Here is a 12,893-nt window from a genome sequence, read left to right as displayed (position 1 = left end):
AAAGTAGTACATAAAAAAATCTAAAAAACAATATAATTAGGAGAACAGTTTGTCTTAGTAGACAGATTTAATTAAAGAGAACATAATATATTACTATTTAAGAGAGAATATAGTCTTAGTAGGTTACATTATGAGTACAATATAAAAATACAGTACTGTCTTGTTAGGAAACATTATGAATACAATACTAAAGCTCTTAAATCATTATTAGCCTATTTTGGTAAGTAGCCAATGGACTTTTCATGTGTTGCTTTTCTTACCCGCCAATTTTTTTATTTAATTCAATTTACCCTCCCAAAACCCAAATGAGCCCGCCAAAATGGGTGCTTCCTTTATGTTCCTATATATAGGTTGTTGCACACTTCCACCTCCTTTGTAACCCTAAACTAAAACAATGGCAAAGAGAAATATTTCAATCCCTGTAAGGTTGGTTAAGCCATACAACCCAAAAAGATCCACGAGAGACCTTTTACTATTTTCATGTTCACATCTTGTTAAAACTAAGGGTTTAAAAGTTGTCAAACCATGTATTCCAAAACTTGCCAATCACAAATTGCTCCGGAAAGGTGTACTTGGGGTGGTCAAAAGCCCGGTTCTGTCCTCCGACGGCAAAATAACAGTTTCAAGGCTTGATGCTTACACTGTGGCTCAAGTCATTGCGGGTAAGGCGAGGTTGGGAGGAGACCTCGTAATAATTACTCAAACAAACAAGGTGAGGCCTTTCCATTTGCCCGACTTGTCTGATTTGGCCTTACTACCAAAAGCCATGAAGTTTTTTGTCCAATGGGTGATCTCTACACAAGGTGGTAAGGGAGGATGTGAATTACAACATGTGATACCGAAGTCTGTAATCAATGTAATTGATCCACCTTCCGATTTACCCACAGTTGTCGAGTGTTGTGACTTGTCTACAGGGAATCATCAATTGAAAATACCAAGTTACAGAAATGATTGTAAACTTTTCACTACAAAATATCCGTTGTTAGTGACTAATATATACATGCGTAGTACTATCATCTCCTCATCCATTTTAGATGGGAGAGAAATGGAGGTTGAGGTGAAAGTTGTGGCAAATGAACACGGAATGTGCTGGAGTGGGAGTAGCCTAAAAGGGTTACGGTATATGGTGTGGAATTGCCGTGATATGGGTAGGGAGACGTTCTTGCCATTACTAAGGTCTGCCATAGAAATGCATATGCCTCATTTGGTTATCCTAACCGAGTCAAGAGTGTCCATTCATATGGCACGACATATATGTGCGTTTTTGAAGCCATATGCTGTGTATGGGGTTTCAAAAACGGAGTCCGAGGGTGGTTATGCCATGCTTGCTTTTACCAGTCACGTTTCCATGAAATTGAGTAGCTCTTTTAGCAATGAATATTGTTGGGCCATAGATGTATTGTAATAGTAATAGTAATTTGATGTATTGTAATAGTAATTTCTTAGTATGACGATCTAAGTATAAAATGATTGTAAACTTTTCTTAGTTCGTGTTTTCCCATGAACGATCTATAATGTTAAGAATTCTAAGTATTCTGAAATCTATCGTATTTCAATATTGTTATTGTTGGGCTATGCAAATTAAAGTCTAGGACTTTAAAAGCCCATTAAAAAGACATTAATCCAATCATTTTGGGGGACCCAATAAAGTTGTCCCTTTTTCTTCCAAACCAAATACGTGTTATGAAGTCCATTTGGGATATTGAGGCCCACGATAACACGAAGCCCCACATGAAGCCCATTTACGAGGTCGTTATTACATAGCCCGCAATAGTATTGAACACTCTAATTCTAAAAACACATAATAACCTACAAATTCTATTTGTAATGCACCAACATCAAATTGGTAAAACTTTGTTGTCTCTGTCTCCAGCGCATTTGATGCACTTAAGATCCTTATTAATAAACACATTCCTCGTGTTGTAAGGAAACGATAGCCCTTTTCCAAACAATACCTCAATTTCATGGTACACTACATCCTCATTGAAGACCTGTAATTAGGAATTTGAAGTCAGTTCATATCAAACAAAACCAAAGCAGTGTCTAACCAACCAGTAAGGTTATTACTGAACTAAGATTATCTCCTACACTCGTACATAAAATGCGATCAGAAATAACATCCTATATAAAACTGCTAAAATAATTCACACATTAAAACAAATTTTCCCCAACTACTTACCCGCTTAATGACCTTTAAGTTTGGCGAGCTTGAATCACCGTGAATGAAAGACACTTCTGATACGTGTCTAGATTTGGCCACAACACAAACGGATGACAGTAAAGGAGAGTCCAAGACTGAATCTGCTTGAACCTCAGATATTATGGCCAAGTAAGAACAACATTGACTACGTAACAACCGATTAATGGAAGCTCTTGCCATAGATTCTGCACCAATGCCACCAGCAAAGAATACCACATCACCCTGTATCATTAATGAGTTGTCATTGTTCATCTAGTAAGTACAAATAGATGGACCTCAACACACCTGCAAAGAAACCTATAAAGTGGCAACCAATGACAAAATAACACTAACCACCAGTGAAGTACAAATAGATGGACCTCCAGCACACGGCAAAACAAATCCATGCATCATCGTCAACACCTATGGCATAAAGACAAATTTACCTTAGTTTTGGAATGATACAGGGATATAGTCAGCATAATTATGCCATACTTACCCCAAACGTTATTGATTGCAGTTTGTAAAGAGCTTCAGCCGATATCCACCTAATTAAACCAAAGATTATTCAACGAAAACATAAGCAATTACCTAACATCTTACAATACATAAACAGGAATATCTAACTAAAATTTCAAATACCTATTCAACATCCCAAGTCTAAAAGATGTTACATCTGCATTGTTCATCCAACAAGTACTGTCTATGCATTGAAAATTGAACTTCTTCCACATGATACCGAGCCCTTGACAACTTAACTCCTTTGATTTATCAACAGTTGGTTTCTTCATACCTTTTTCCCTATTTCTAGGGGTCTTTCTTCGTACTTCCTTACCCCTATAGCAAACAGTCACACTCCCAGTTCTATGAACCTGTTGTGACCCATGTGGCCCATTTGTGTCCCGTGCTTCGGTAGGATGTGTTTCACCATAAGCCACATCCAACATCTACAACATGACGACCAAGATAAATTAAACATGGAAAACAGAGTGCAATACCAATATAACAAAACCAACAACATCTACAACATTTACTTACCCCAAGTTGACCAAAGTCTCCCCCCTGGATACGATCTTCTCTAACAACTATACATATCTCATCCATGTTCCAAACCTCCAATCTCGGGTAATAGCCCCATTGCACAGGATGTCTATCTAGTCGATCTAAATATATAACCTGTAACACAGAACACACTTTGTCTAAATAGCACACTTCATAACAAACCCAAGGAGTAAACCCAAGGACTAAACAATTACAATCGTCACATACCACCAAAAATATAAGACAACCACCACACCCACTAGCAAATCTGGTTGAATAAAACCGCCTCGCAAACATTGTAACACTATCCATGAGCTTCTTGAGAACAAGGCTACACCAATCATATTCAGCAGCTTTCCTAGCACAAGTTAATGCCGGAACTACATCCGCAGCCAGTCTGGATGGATGACTGAGTAGGACATAACAACATCTGTAGCGACAACAATAAAAACAAAGTTTTGAACTCATCCTCCTGATGTTCTTCCCATTTTCCCTCCATCTGAGCAATGAGTTCACCATTAACTAGAATACCCTCAAATACGTACTCTCTACCAGTTTTAATGGACTTCGTATTCCATGATTTACCATAACTAGCCATTACCCCTTTTAGCTCCTTCAACATATCACTCCCCAAAGTTTTGTAAGTGGGAACAGGAATTCCACCGTTTGGAATTCCAAGTACCCGGTGCACCTGATTTTGTGAAAGCCTAAATACTCTACCGTCTCGGCAGGTAAGCGTACAATTGAAAGGATCGATGCGAGTCATAAGCCAATAGGACAACTGCCTAAGGAGATTCAAATAGGATCCAATTTTCAAAAGACCACCAAACCCCATTTCCCCAACCCACTGCTTACATTGGTCATCGAAAGTATGACATATTTTTCCAAATGACTCTATCCGACAACTTGTATTCGCTGGCTGAAATATTCCACAAAATTTATAATTATTAAAACTAAATCAACACATTAACCTTAAGTAAGAGCAAATCATCCACTTACCCTGCCTCTAGCCTTCTCATGGCGTAGCAAGACCTCCCCTTTCCTTTTCACACCCCCACCAACGCTTAACGAATCATCCTAAGTCATTCCAATACATAAGCCCCTTTGTTGTTTTAATTTGTCATTTAAGAATGTGTATATTTGTTCGGATTTTACCTTGAATAACTCCGGAGACAGCTTCTTCAATGGAGGTGCAACACCAGCCTTCTATGACATATTAAAAATGATTTTATTAATCACTCTCAACTAATAAATAATTCTACCATACATTACCTTAGACTTATTTCCATTGCTGGACATTTTGCGCTTCCGGTTCAAACTCCCTACTGATTTCATCTGTCTTGCCAACAGCTGCAATGTACTACCTATTACTGTACACCATCATCCCACACAAATTGAATTACTATAATGCTATGTACTAATCCAAACAATATCGAATCCATAGTTTATGGTTACATAATTCAATTCATAACAATTACTACTATCAAATTGAACATAGAAGACCTTATTTACATACAATCATAACACAACTGACTCCAGAGCAATTGAAGAAATTCTTTGAGTAAAACATCCAAGTCATAGCTTCTGTTCTACCCCAATCAAAGAACCGAATCCTAACACCACTCAATCCATACCATTTTAATAAGTGCAATCTTAAAACCCTACATCACATAACAACCACCAATGATCTTTCTAATAAGTGCAATGTAATAACCCTAAATAACAGAATAACCAATAAATCGGCTAGCTAAATGAGAAAATACATGTTAAAAGAGTTCAATCGACTAATTCCACCCCAAATTAAACCAGTTCATTCGACTAATCGAGTAATGCATACCTTAACACTGCCGAGAATATGTCCGCGCTGCTATATGTTCTCCCAGAATTGAAGAGCCAAGGCGGCGCCAACACCAGTGTTGTTTCTCCCCGATCTTGATGTTCGTTCGCTGGCAAACCCTCCCATAGTTACAACTTTTCACTCACAAATTACATTCAGCTCAACAATGGTCAACTCCAGAGAAAACAGGTCAAAAACAATTTGGGGAACGGGACGATATTCAGCTGAATTGACGACGTTAGTTCACTGTTATCTTAATTTAATAATGATAACGAATATAGCCTTAGTAAACCGACTGATTTGACAAATATGCCCCCATATAAACGCCCAAAGTTTATATGGCATATTAACATGTATTTTCTCATGCCCCAAAATAAAACAAGAATAAAAAACTTAAGGAGGAATAAACCGTGGCAAAGTCACACCTACTACATCATCATACACAATACGTCCTAAAGCTATAGTAGGGAATTGAATCAACTCAATCTTGTTGCTCTGATTTATACCTTGATTAGCTAGCCAATCAGCTACGCGATTTGCTTCTTGGTAGATGTGATTCACTTCAACTTGCCATTTGTGTCTTCAAGCAATTGCTTACAACGTCTGATTAACACGACTAGATTTTAGGTAAAGTTGTTACTCCCTAAAATCGCTATTAATATTAACGATTTTACCAATATCCACCCTAAAATATGTTGATTTTACCCCTTGTGTTTATCAAAATTCAAAATGATAAATCTAGGCTCCTTCTTTGAAACTAATATTCCCCTTCAAGATGTTTCATAGTCATTTCAATTTTGTTTTTACTTTTACAATGACTTAATACAACGTATATACAAATAGTCACATTCGTATACACAGTGAATCAATCTTGACGGATTTGTAGTTTTTTTATAATTTGTATATAATATATTAATTTTTAAAAATGGAACTTTACGACATCATGAACCTGCAAAAATCACCGGAAAATAGGATAATGTAGCAATACCACAATTGTAATCAATGATATCCATGTTGAGATACAAGACCAAATATTGAATTTTCTTCACTTCAACATACTAGTATATTTTTAAAAAATTAGTAAAATAACCATGTCCATGAAAAGTGGACATGTTGAACACTAAATGTGTCATATTTCATCTAGTTCATCCAATCCTAGAATCTACAAGTTTACATGTTAGTGAAACAATTATCAGCAAGAATCTTAATACCATCAGGAGTTGTAATAAAAGCTCAACTCCTCTGACGCTATATTGTCTAGATTTGCAGAAGAAACAGATCCCAACTTGCGTTAATAATTTGCTTTTTCGGAAACAGAGATTTGGCAACCGATATCAAGAACTACACCGTATGTTGATGTCTAGTGACACCACGAGAGCACTTCTTTCGGCCTCCTTTATTAAGTGCACAAACACAAATCTCAAGAAGCTCATAATCCTCATCACAAGTCAAGGCCGAAGCAGCATTAGGGTTTTCTAGGAGCATCTTTGATGTTAGATACCCAGCAACAGTCCAAGTTTGATGAAGGCGTGCTTGTTTACCAATAAACCGCCCCTTTTTAGTATCATAATACTCTGGCCATTTGTCCACTGAAAGCCTTTTCTCAGCCAAAGTAATAGCTTTTTCAGCTAGCTCTGGCCTCCTCATCTTTATGCAAGCTAGTGTGAACTGCAAAACAAGCATAGTTAAGAGCAACATAATATAGCAAATTATAAGCATTCATGATGCCAGTGGTTGTGGCGAGGGAAACTCGGTTCATGCTAACAGGTCGCTTAAGGGATGAAGTGTAAGGGGCAGTACTGAGTTCTCCAATCGATAAATATTAAGTTGCTTTGGTGATCTGATGATAAAACCATGCTCACGTAAAACTCTGTTTATTATGGCCCTCACTTGACAAAGACTTGACACCAAAGTCAAATTACAAAGGTTGCACAAAGTACTCTAAATTTCTGTTGACAACAGAGCTGTTGAGCATATATTTTTATAAGTGGGTTTAGGCTTAGTTCTATTATTTGGACTAAGCTTTATAGGTTTCATCATATAAAGAAACTCATTTTCTTTATTGAAAGACTTATTTATTCAATTATAAATATGAAAAAATTACTAGTAATTCTTCTCGTTCTCACCAAATAAAGTCCATATTCATGTGAAGTGAGGATGAATTTAACACTCACCATACGAGCAAAAGCAAGGCTGGCTTATGCCAAAAATCTTGAACTTACAAAAAACCAAGCCTAACTACTTTCATAGCAGGAAATCAAAGATGTGAAAAAAGATTTCTCTAAAGAGTATAGAATCTCCATCTAGAGCCAAATGAAACTGAATTCGCTTGAGCAAGAAGAGCTACCGACTCTTATGTATGCTGACCACAGATGAAGGTGCTTCAATCAAAAAAAGCAAAATGAAAATACAAAACAGCTGCCATTGTTAAAAAACAATTTCTGAAACTAGGTTTGTTTAGTTAGGTAGGAGAGAACGATGTACATTTAACAAAATGCAACTTATATCCACCACATTCTGACTACCAAAACATATGCTAATTCATTGCTAAGAAACAGATGCTAAGAAGTTCCTTGCTAACAAACTTCAATAGCCTTTATCTTAATTAGCAAAACTCATTAGGATTTTATGGGTGTTACTTTTTAGTGTTTGTCTAGTGCCCCCTGTAAAGCACAAGGTCAAAGCCTAGTTACCAGAGTACATGACTTCAGGTTTTAATACTAGTCATCTAGTCCACCATCCCATCTGAATAACTAATGCTAAATGTGTACCCACTGCCTGTAACCAGGGAATCAGTTATCTCCAAAACAAAAAAACTGCCCCATGAAAATACCATAAACTCACAGGGACTGAACAGAGCCAATATATGTCATGCGCTTACCCAGTTAAACTGGTATTGGAGCCTTAGCACTGATACAAAGAAATTCCACAGAAAAAAACAATGATGAAAGAGAAATTGAGAGAAGGGGGGAGGGAATAAGTGGAGAAAAAAGAGTTAAAGCCCCTTCCATTCTTTGACACTTTTGACAGTAGGTGGAAGGAATAACTGGAAACTAAGAAAAAACAGATTCAAAGGGAAGTAAAAAAGAGGTGGAATAGAGCCAGACACCATCTAACAGAGACTATGATTACAATAGACCTTAGTAAATAGAAGAATATTGCATTTTAATGACTAGATTCAAAGGAAAGATATCGCAGTGAACATCAAAATATACATACCTGCCACAAAAGTGTTGGCCAAGATCCACCATTATGATATGACCATGGACTGCATGCAAATGAAGAGGATCAGGGCTAACAACCAAGATCAACAAATCCGTAAACAGCTATAAATTAAAAAATAAATGCAGAAGAAACTAGACTTTACGTGTTCTTTGGATCACAGCCAGTGATGATACGCCATTCCTCAGACTCCATAGCAGGATAACATATTTTAAGAGGCATATCCGCGATAAGGTCATCCCATTTTGATTCGATCAAGGTAAGTATACTCTCATTTTGCTGGGTAGTACCCAAAGATGAAATTATAGACCAAAGATTCCCAAGTGTGAAAAACCGAAAATCCATATGAGCGGGCTGCAGATTACCAATGAAATAACCACCTTCCTCAGCAATCCAGTCTGCCAGCCATGAAGGTATCTGTTCTGGATAGATATTAAATTTGTTGATGGCATCAGTAGAATATTCCTCTGTTTTGTAACGATATATTTCATTGAGCTTCTTCATGTCAACCCAATAATATTCCCTAATATGAAAAGACAGTGCACTTAATCTATTGTTGATTGCTGCTATCAGACTTTTGGTACCATCACTGACGATTAGCATCTCACGTGAGCAACGTAAAGCTGAGTAGAATAAGGCCTGCAAGATTACGGATAGTTACAATTACGACATAGATTAAGTTAAAACCCTTTTTATTCTCATATATCATAGTCCCATCAGAAAAAGTAATTCATCTACTGAACTCTAACCGGCACCAAAGCTACAAACCAAAAATCAAATGCATCTCAGCTGAGGTTGTACTAGAACAGCCACAACAAAATTGTATGTTTCAAATAGCATGCCAAAAAAAATTAATAAATAGGACACCAATTTCTGGGGAAAAAATGTTAGCTATCCCAAGTTCTCCAATACTGTCAAAAGTCAAGACAACAGAAATGGGAACTAAAACAATCTCCCATGCAAAGAGCAAAACAATGATCTACCATGCAAAGAACAAATATTAACGCTTTAATATTCTGTTTAGAAGCATCCACTAATTGTGTCAGAATTCAATTGATGCAGACCAGAGTACCAAACCATTATAAACCCACATTAACACATAATTAGACATCTATACAGGAACATTTATCGATGTATGTATGACCAAAACAGACATAACATGAGTACATGATTATAGCCATTGTAAGCTACAATGCATTAATGAAATTAAATAGGACTGGCAACGGATATACATACAGAACGGATGACATCACCTATTTTCCTTGAACATCATTGCACACCAACAAACAAGAATATAACAAATGAGTGCAGCATGAGATATCGAATATAAGGCCTAAAATAAATAGAAGTAAACTTACTTGAATCTCAAGAGGATGACCGTGTATACCCATGCGCCTATCAATCATGCAGGAACCATCAGTGACTAAAAGTGTAGGGAACATATCAAATCCATTAGTTAAGCAGAGGTTGACAATCAATCGAATCCCTGTCTGAACATCCACCCTTTCTTGTAGTGAATAATCACCAGTAATCTTTCCATAAGCTCTCAACAAGATAATCCACCACAAACCTGCACATCAAATAGCATTTTATGGATCGTGCAAGAAGATTAATGAAATCTTCAAGTCTAAAATTAGGTGAACACAATACCAGAATCAACAGGGGCCACACGTCCAATGGCTGCTTCACCAAAATCCGGGTCCAAAACTTCTGTAAAGGCTCCTTCTTTTCCATCAAGAGCCACGGTTTGAACTTTAAAACTTGCTGGCATCAACCCTTGTCCAGGAGAATAGCAATCAACAGTTTTCTCCCAGCTCTATGGATTAAGCAAGAGGAAACTTAGATAATTGCCTTAAGATATGCTTAACATTATAATACAGCAATTATAATGTATACCAGCTTATTTCAGGAAAGCCGGTATTATACCTTCTAAGTCCTAAGTCAGCAGCCAGATTAAAATTACTTTTATTGAGTTTTTTTATAACTACTACCTCATATTACAATCACAAACTTAACATTTGTACTTTTGTAGATTTCTCAACTAAGATACAACTTTCATAAAAATGCTTCCTCTATCTCACTGTGTCGTCTCTTAGCAAATACAAAGGAATGCAATTGATAAAAGAATCTTTCACTAATTTTGTTTCATGCTAGTAAAAAACGGACATCCTTGCTAATATACTGATATTCGGGTATTTCGTCCTTCAAGAAATCAGCAGTAATAGCATATAAGATCCCCAAGCAATGAAGAACTGAAGACAGGCAACCCATGAGGTACTGACATCAAAATCTCAGCTGCCTAAATTGCTACGTATAATTTCTAAATTTTCCTCTATGCTGCTTCGGTAGTGGGGCATGAATGACATGATATAAATTCAAGGGGTATAATAAGCTTTAAATTTCATAATCTCAAGATTCTCAACTCACCTATACATATATACAGTAATACTACATAGACAGCAACAAAGAACAATGAAATATGCAGCAAGCTACCACAAATCTGAAGTGACAATGTCAGCTTCTACTGTAGCTAAAGGATACAAGAGATTACCTGCAATTGCAATGTATGAAGCAGAAAATTCTTCACAATGTCTCCTTCCCCATTGAGTAAAAAGGCAAGTGCAGAAGGAACAAAATCCCGAATAAAAACTTGATCATAGTTAAGCTGCTCCTTGTCATTCGGATCATTTGCTGCCACCGTCCCTACGGGACTTCCACAATAATTCACAATGGAACTCCTCAAAAGCTCCCACGCCTCCTCCTCAATCTCCGACAACTTACCCTTAAGAGTGGAAGCTCCAACCTCGTTCATTTCTTCTATGTCATTATTATTTACACCTACACTATCCTTCTTTTCTTCTACACCTAGATCATCTTCTATTCTCTCTATCACGAAAGGATTCACATCTAAATTCACATTTAATCCACCTTGAATGTAATACTTCTCAAAGCTCTTCTCATTAACACGAGCTTCAGACACCGATGATGATGATGATGATGATGATGATGAAGAAGTCGAATTGTTCCTATAATCCGACGCTACATTCACCACCATAGCAACACCCCTACTCCTATCATTGCCACGACGACAACGTAATAAAGTCCTAGCATGACTCCAACTAGAACCGGAATCACAAAAAGTCATCCGATTCGAGCCATTCTTACATTTACTACCTACAACATTCAATGTACAATGATCATATCTATACTTCCTGATCTTATAATTAGGCCTATAACCTCGTAAACTCGACATATCATCAATCACTATAACATTCCGTGAAAACCCTAAATTAATCGGATTCTTACTCTTACGACTAATCAGAGCTCTAGTAGAAACCCCAATCAAACCACCACTATTCATTCCAACAAATTCAAACTCAAATTCAAACAATCAGATACAATCTGATCTAAATACAATAACAAGTAATCAAGTATAGTATATAAATCTGTTGAAATTGAAAATATGATTCAACAGAAACAGATTAATAAACCCTAATTATATATATTTACAAAGTAATCAAAATTAGAGAAAAAGATTTAGAATAATGAAATTGAAAGTATGATTGAGTGATTAATTAAATGATTTAACCTGGAAAATGGAGAGAATTGGAAATGATGGTTGTGATTTGAAACTGAAATTGTTGTTGAGTAATGAAAATGAAGAATGAAGTTAGCTTGCTAAAAATGCAACTTTTAATTGTTTGTTTAAATAAAAGCGTGTTGGTGGGGGGAAAGAACATTGGATCTATTTTTGTTTGAAATATCAAATGAGGAAATATCAAAAGTTATTGCAAAGTAACGTTTCTTACCTTCTTGCCCTTGCACGTGGTTGATGCTTTTTTAAAACTCGGATAATGTCTGACCCTACCGATCTGATCTGATTCGAAAAAACTTATGTAGTAATTCAGATTTTGATTCATATAGACACATAACTTAGGGTCTGTTCTCATTGATTGAACTCAGCTAAACTAAATTGAAATGAACTGAAATGAATATTTTATAAGAGAAGGAAATTAGGAGTTGAGATGAAGTGAACTGAATTGAGCTGAGCTGAACTGAACTGAATTGAACTGAGCTGAACTGAACTGAACTGAATTTCAACGTAAGAGAAGAGGCCCTTAATTTTGAAATAGATTTGACCTATCCGATCTCATCGAACTCTACTCAAGTTACTCAATTACTCTAATTGATACCCCTCAAGTGACTCGTACTTTCCTAAATCAACTCCTTTTTTTTTTATTTTTTGTTTGTTTGTTTAGAGAGTCACCTCCTAAAATCGGGAGAGAAGCTCTAACCACTTAAGATGTCCCTCACTCTCAAAACTACGCTTTTTTTAAGTACATTGTTTTTTCAAATTGATTGATTTTTTAAAAAAATTGCATTGTTTTTCTAAATTTTTTTTTTTTCTTCAGAGTGTAATATATTTAAAGAGAGAAATTATTTACGGAGTATATTTTATTTTACATATCTCTCCACTAATATAGAACTTACTCTTATTTTCGATGTTTTAAAATATTTGACGCATTGTGATTTTTGCATTATTTCTTTACGGAGTATTAAGTTTGACCAGTTACTCATATAAACTTTTTTAACAATTAGTATTAATATAATTCT

The 12,893-nt window shown here is 36.2% G+C and overlaps 2 protein-coding genes across 2 annotated transcripts; both read right to left on the bottom strand.

Annotated features, from left to right (window-relative positions):
• Positions 1-1,716: 1,716 nt before the first annotated feature.
• LOC145630504 (uncharacterized) lies at positions 1,717-3,370 on the bottom strand. Its single transcript, XM_081682766.1, has 5 exons — positions 3,218-3,370; positions 2,679-3,126; positions 2,534-2,602; positions 2,180-2,422; positions 1,717-1,991 (listed from the first exon to the last, which is right to left on the bottom strand). The coding sequence occupies exons 3-5, from the start codon at positions 2,591-2,593 to the stop codon at positions 1,839-1,841; spliced, it is 456 nt and encodes a 151-aa protein (XP_081538892.1). The 5' UTR covers positions 2,594-2,602; positions 2,679-3,126; positions 3,218-3,370; the 3' UTR covers positions 1,717-1,838.
• Positions 3,371-6,089: 2,719 nt separating this feature from the next.
• On the bottom strand, positions 6,090-12,055 carry LOC145631968 (alkaline/neutral invertase A, mitochondrial-like). The gene is made up of 6 exons (XM_081684210.1): positions 10,831-12,055; positions 9,930-10,095; positions 9,638-9,849; positions 8,425-8,918; positions 8,277-8,325; positions 6,090-6,725 (listed from the first exon to the last, which is right to left on the bottom strand). Exons 1-6 carry the CDS (start codon positions 11,638-11,640, stop codon positions 6,399-6,401), a joined length of 2,058 nt encoding a protein of 685 aa, XP_081540336.1. The 5' UTR covers positions 11,641-12,055; the 3' UTR covers positions 6,090-6,398.
• Between the last annotated feature and the right edge of the window lie 838 nt (positions 12,056-12,893).

Source organism: Chenopodium album, chromosome 5, assembly GCF_948465745.1.
Source record: "Chenopodium album chromosome 5, dcCheAlbu1.1, whole genome shotgun sequence".
NCBI lineage: Eukaryota > Viridiplantae > Streptophyta > Magnoliopsida > Caryophyllales > Amaranthaceae > Chenopodium > Chenopodium album.
Note: the sequence above shows the minus strand (reverse complement) of the source record. Positions and strands in the feature narration are given on the sequence as shown.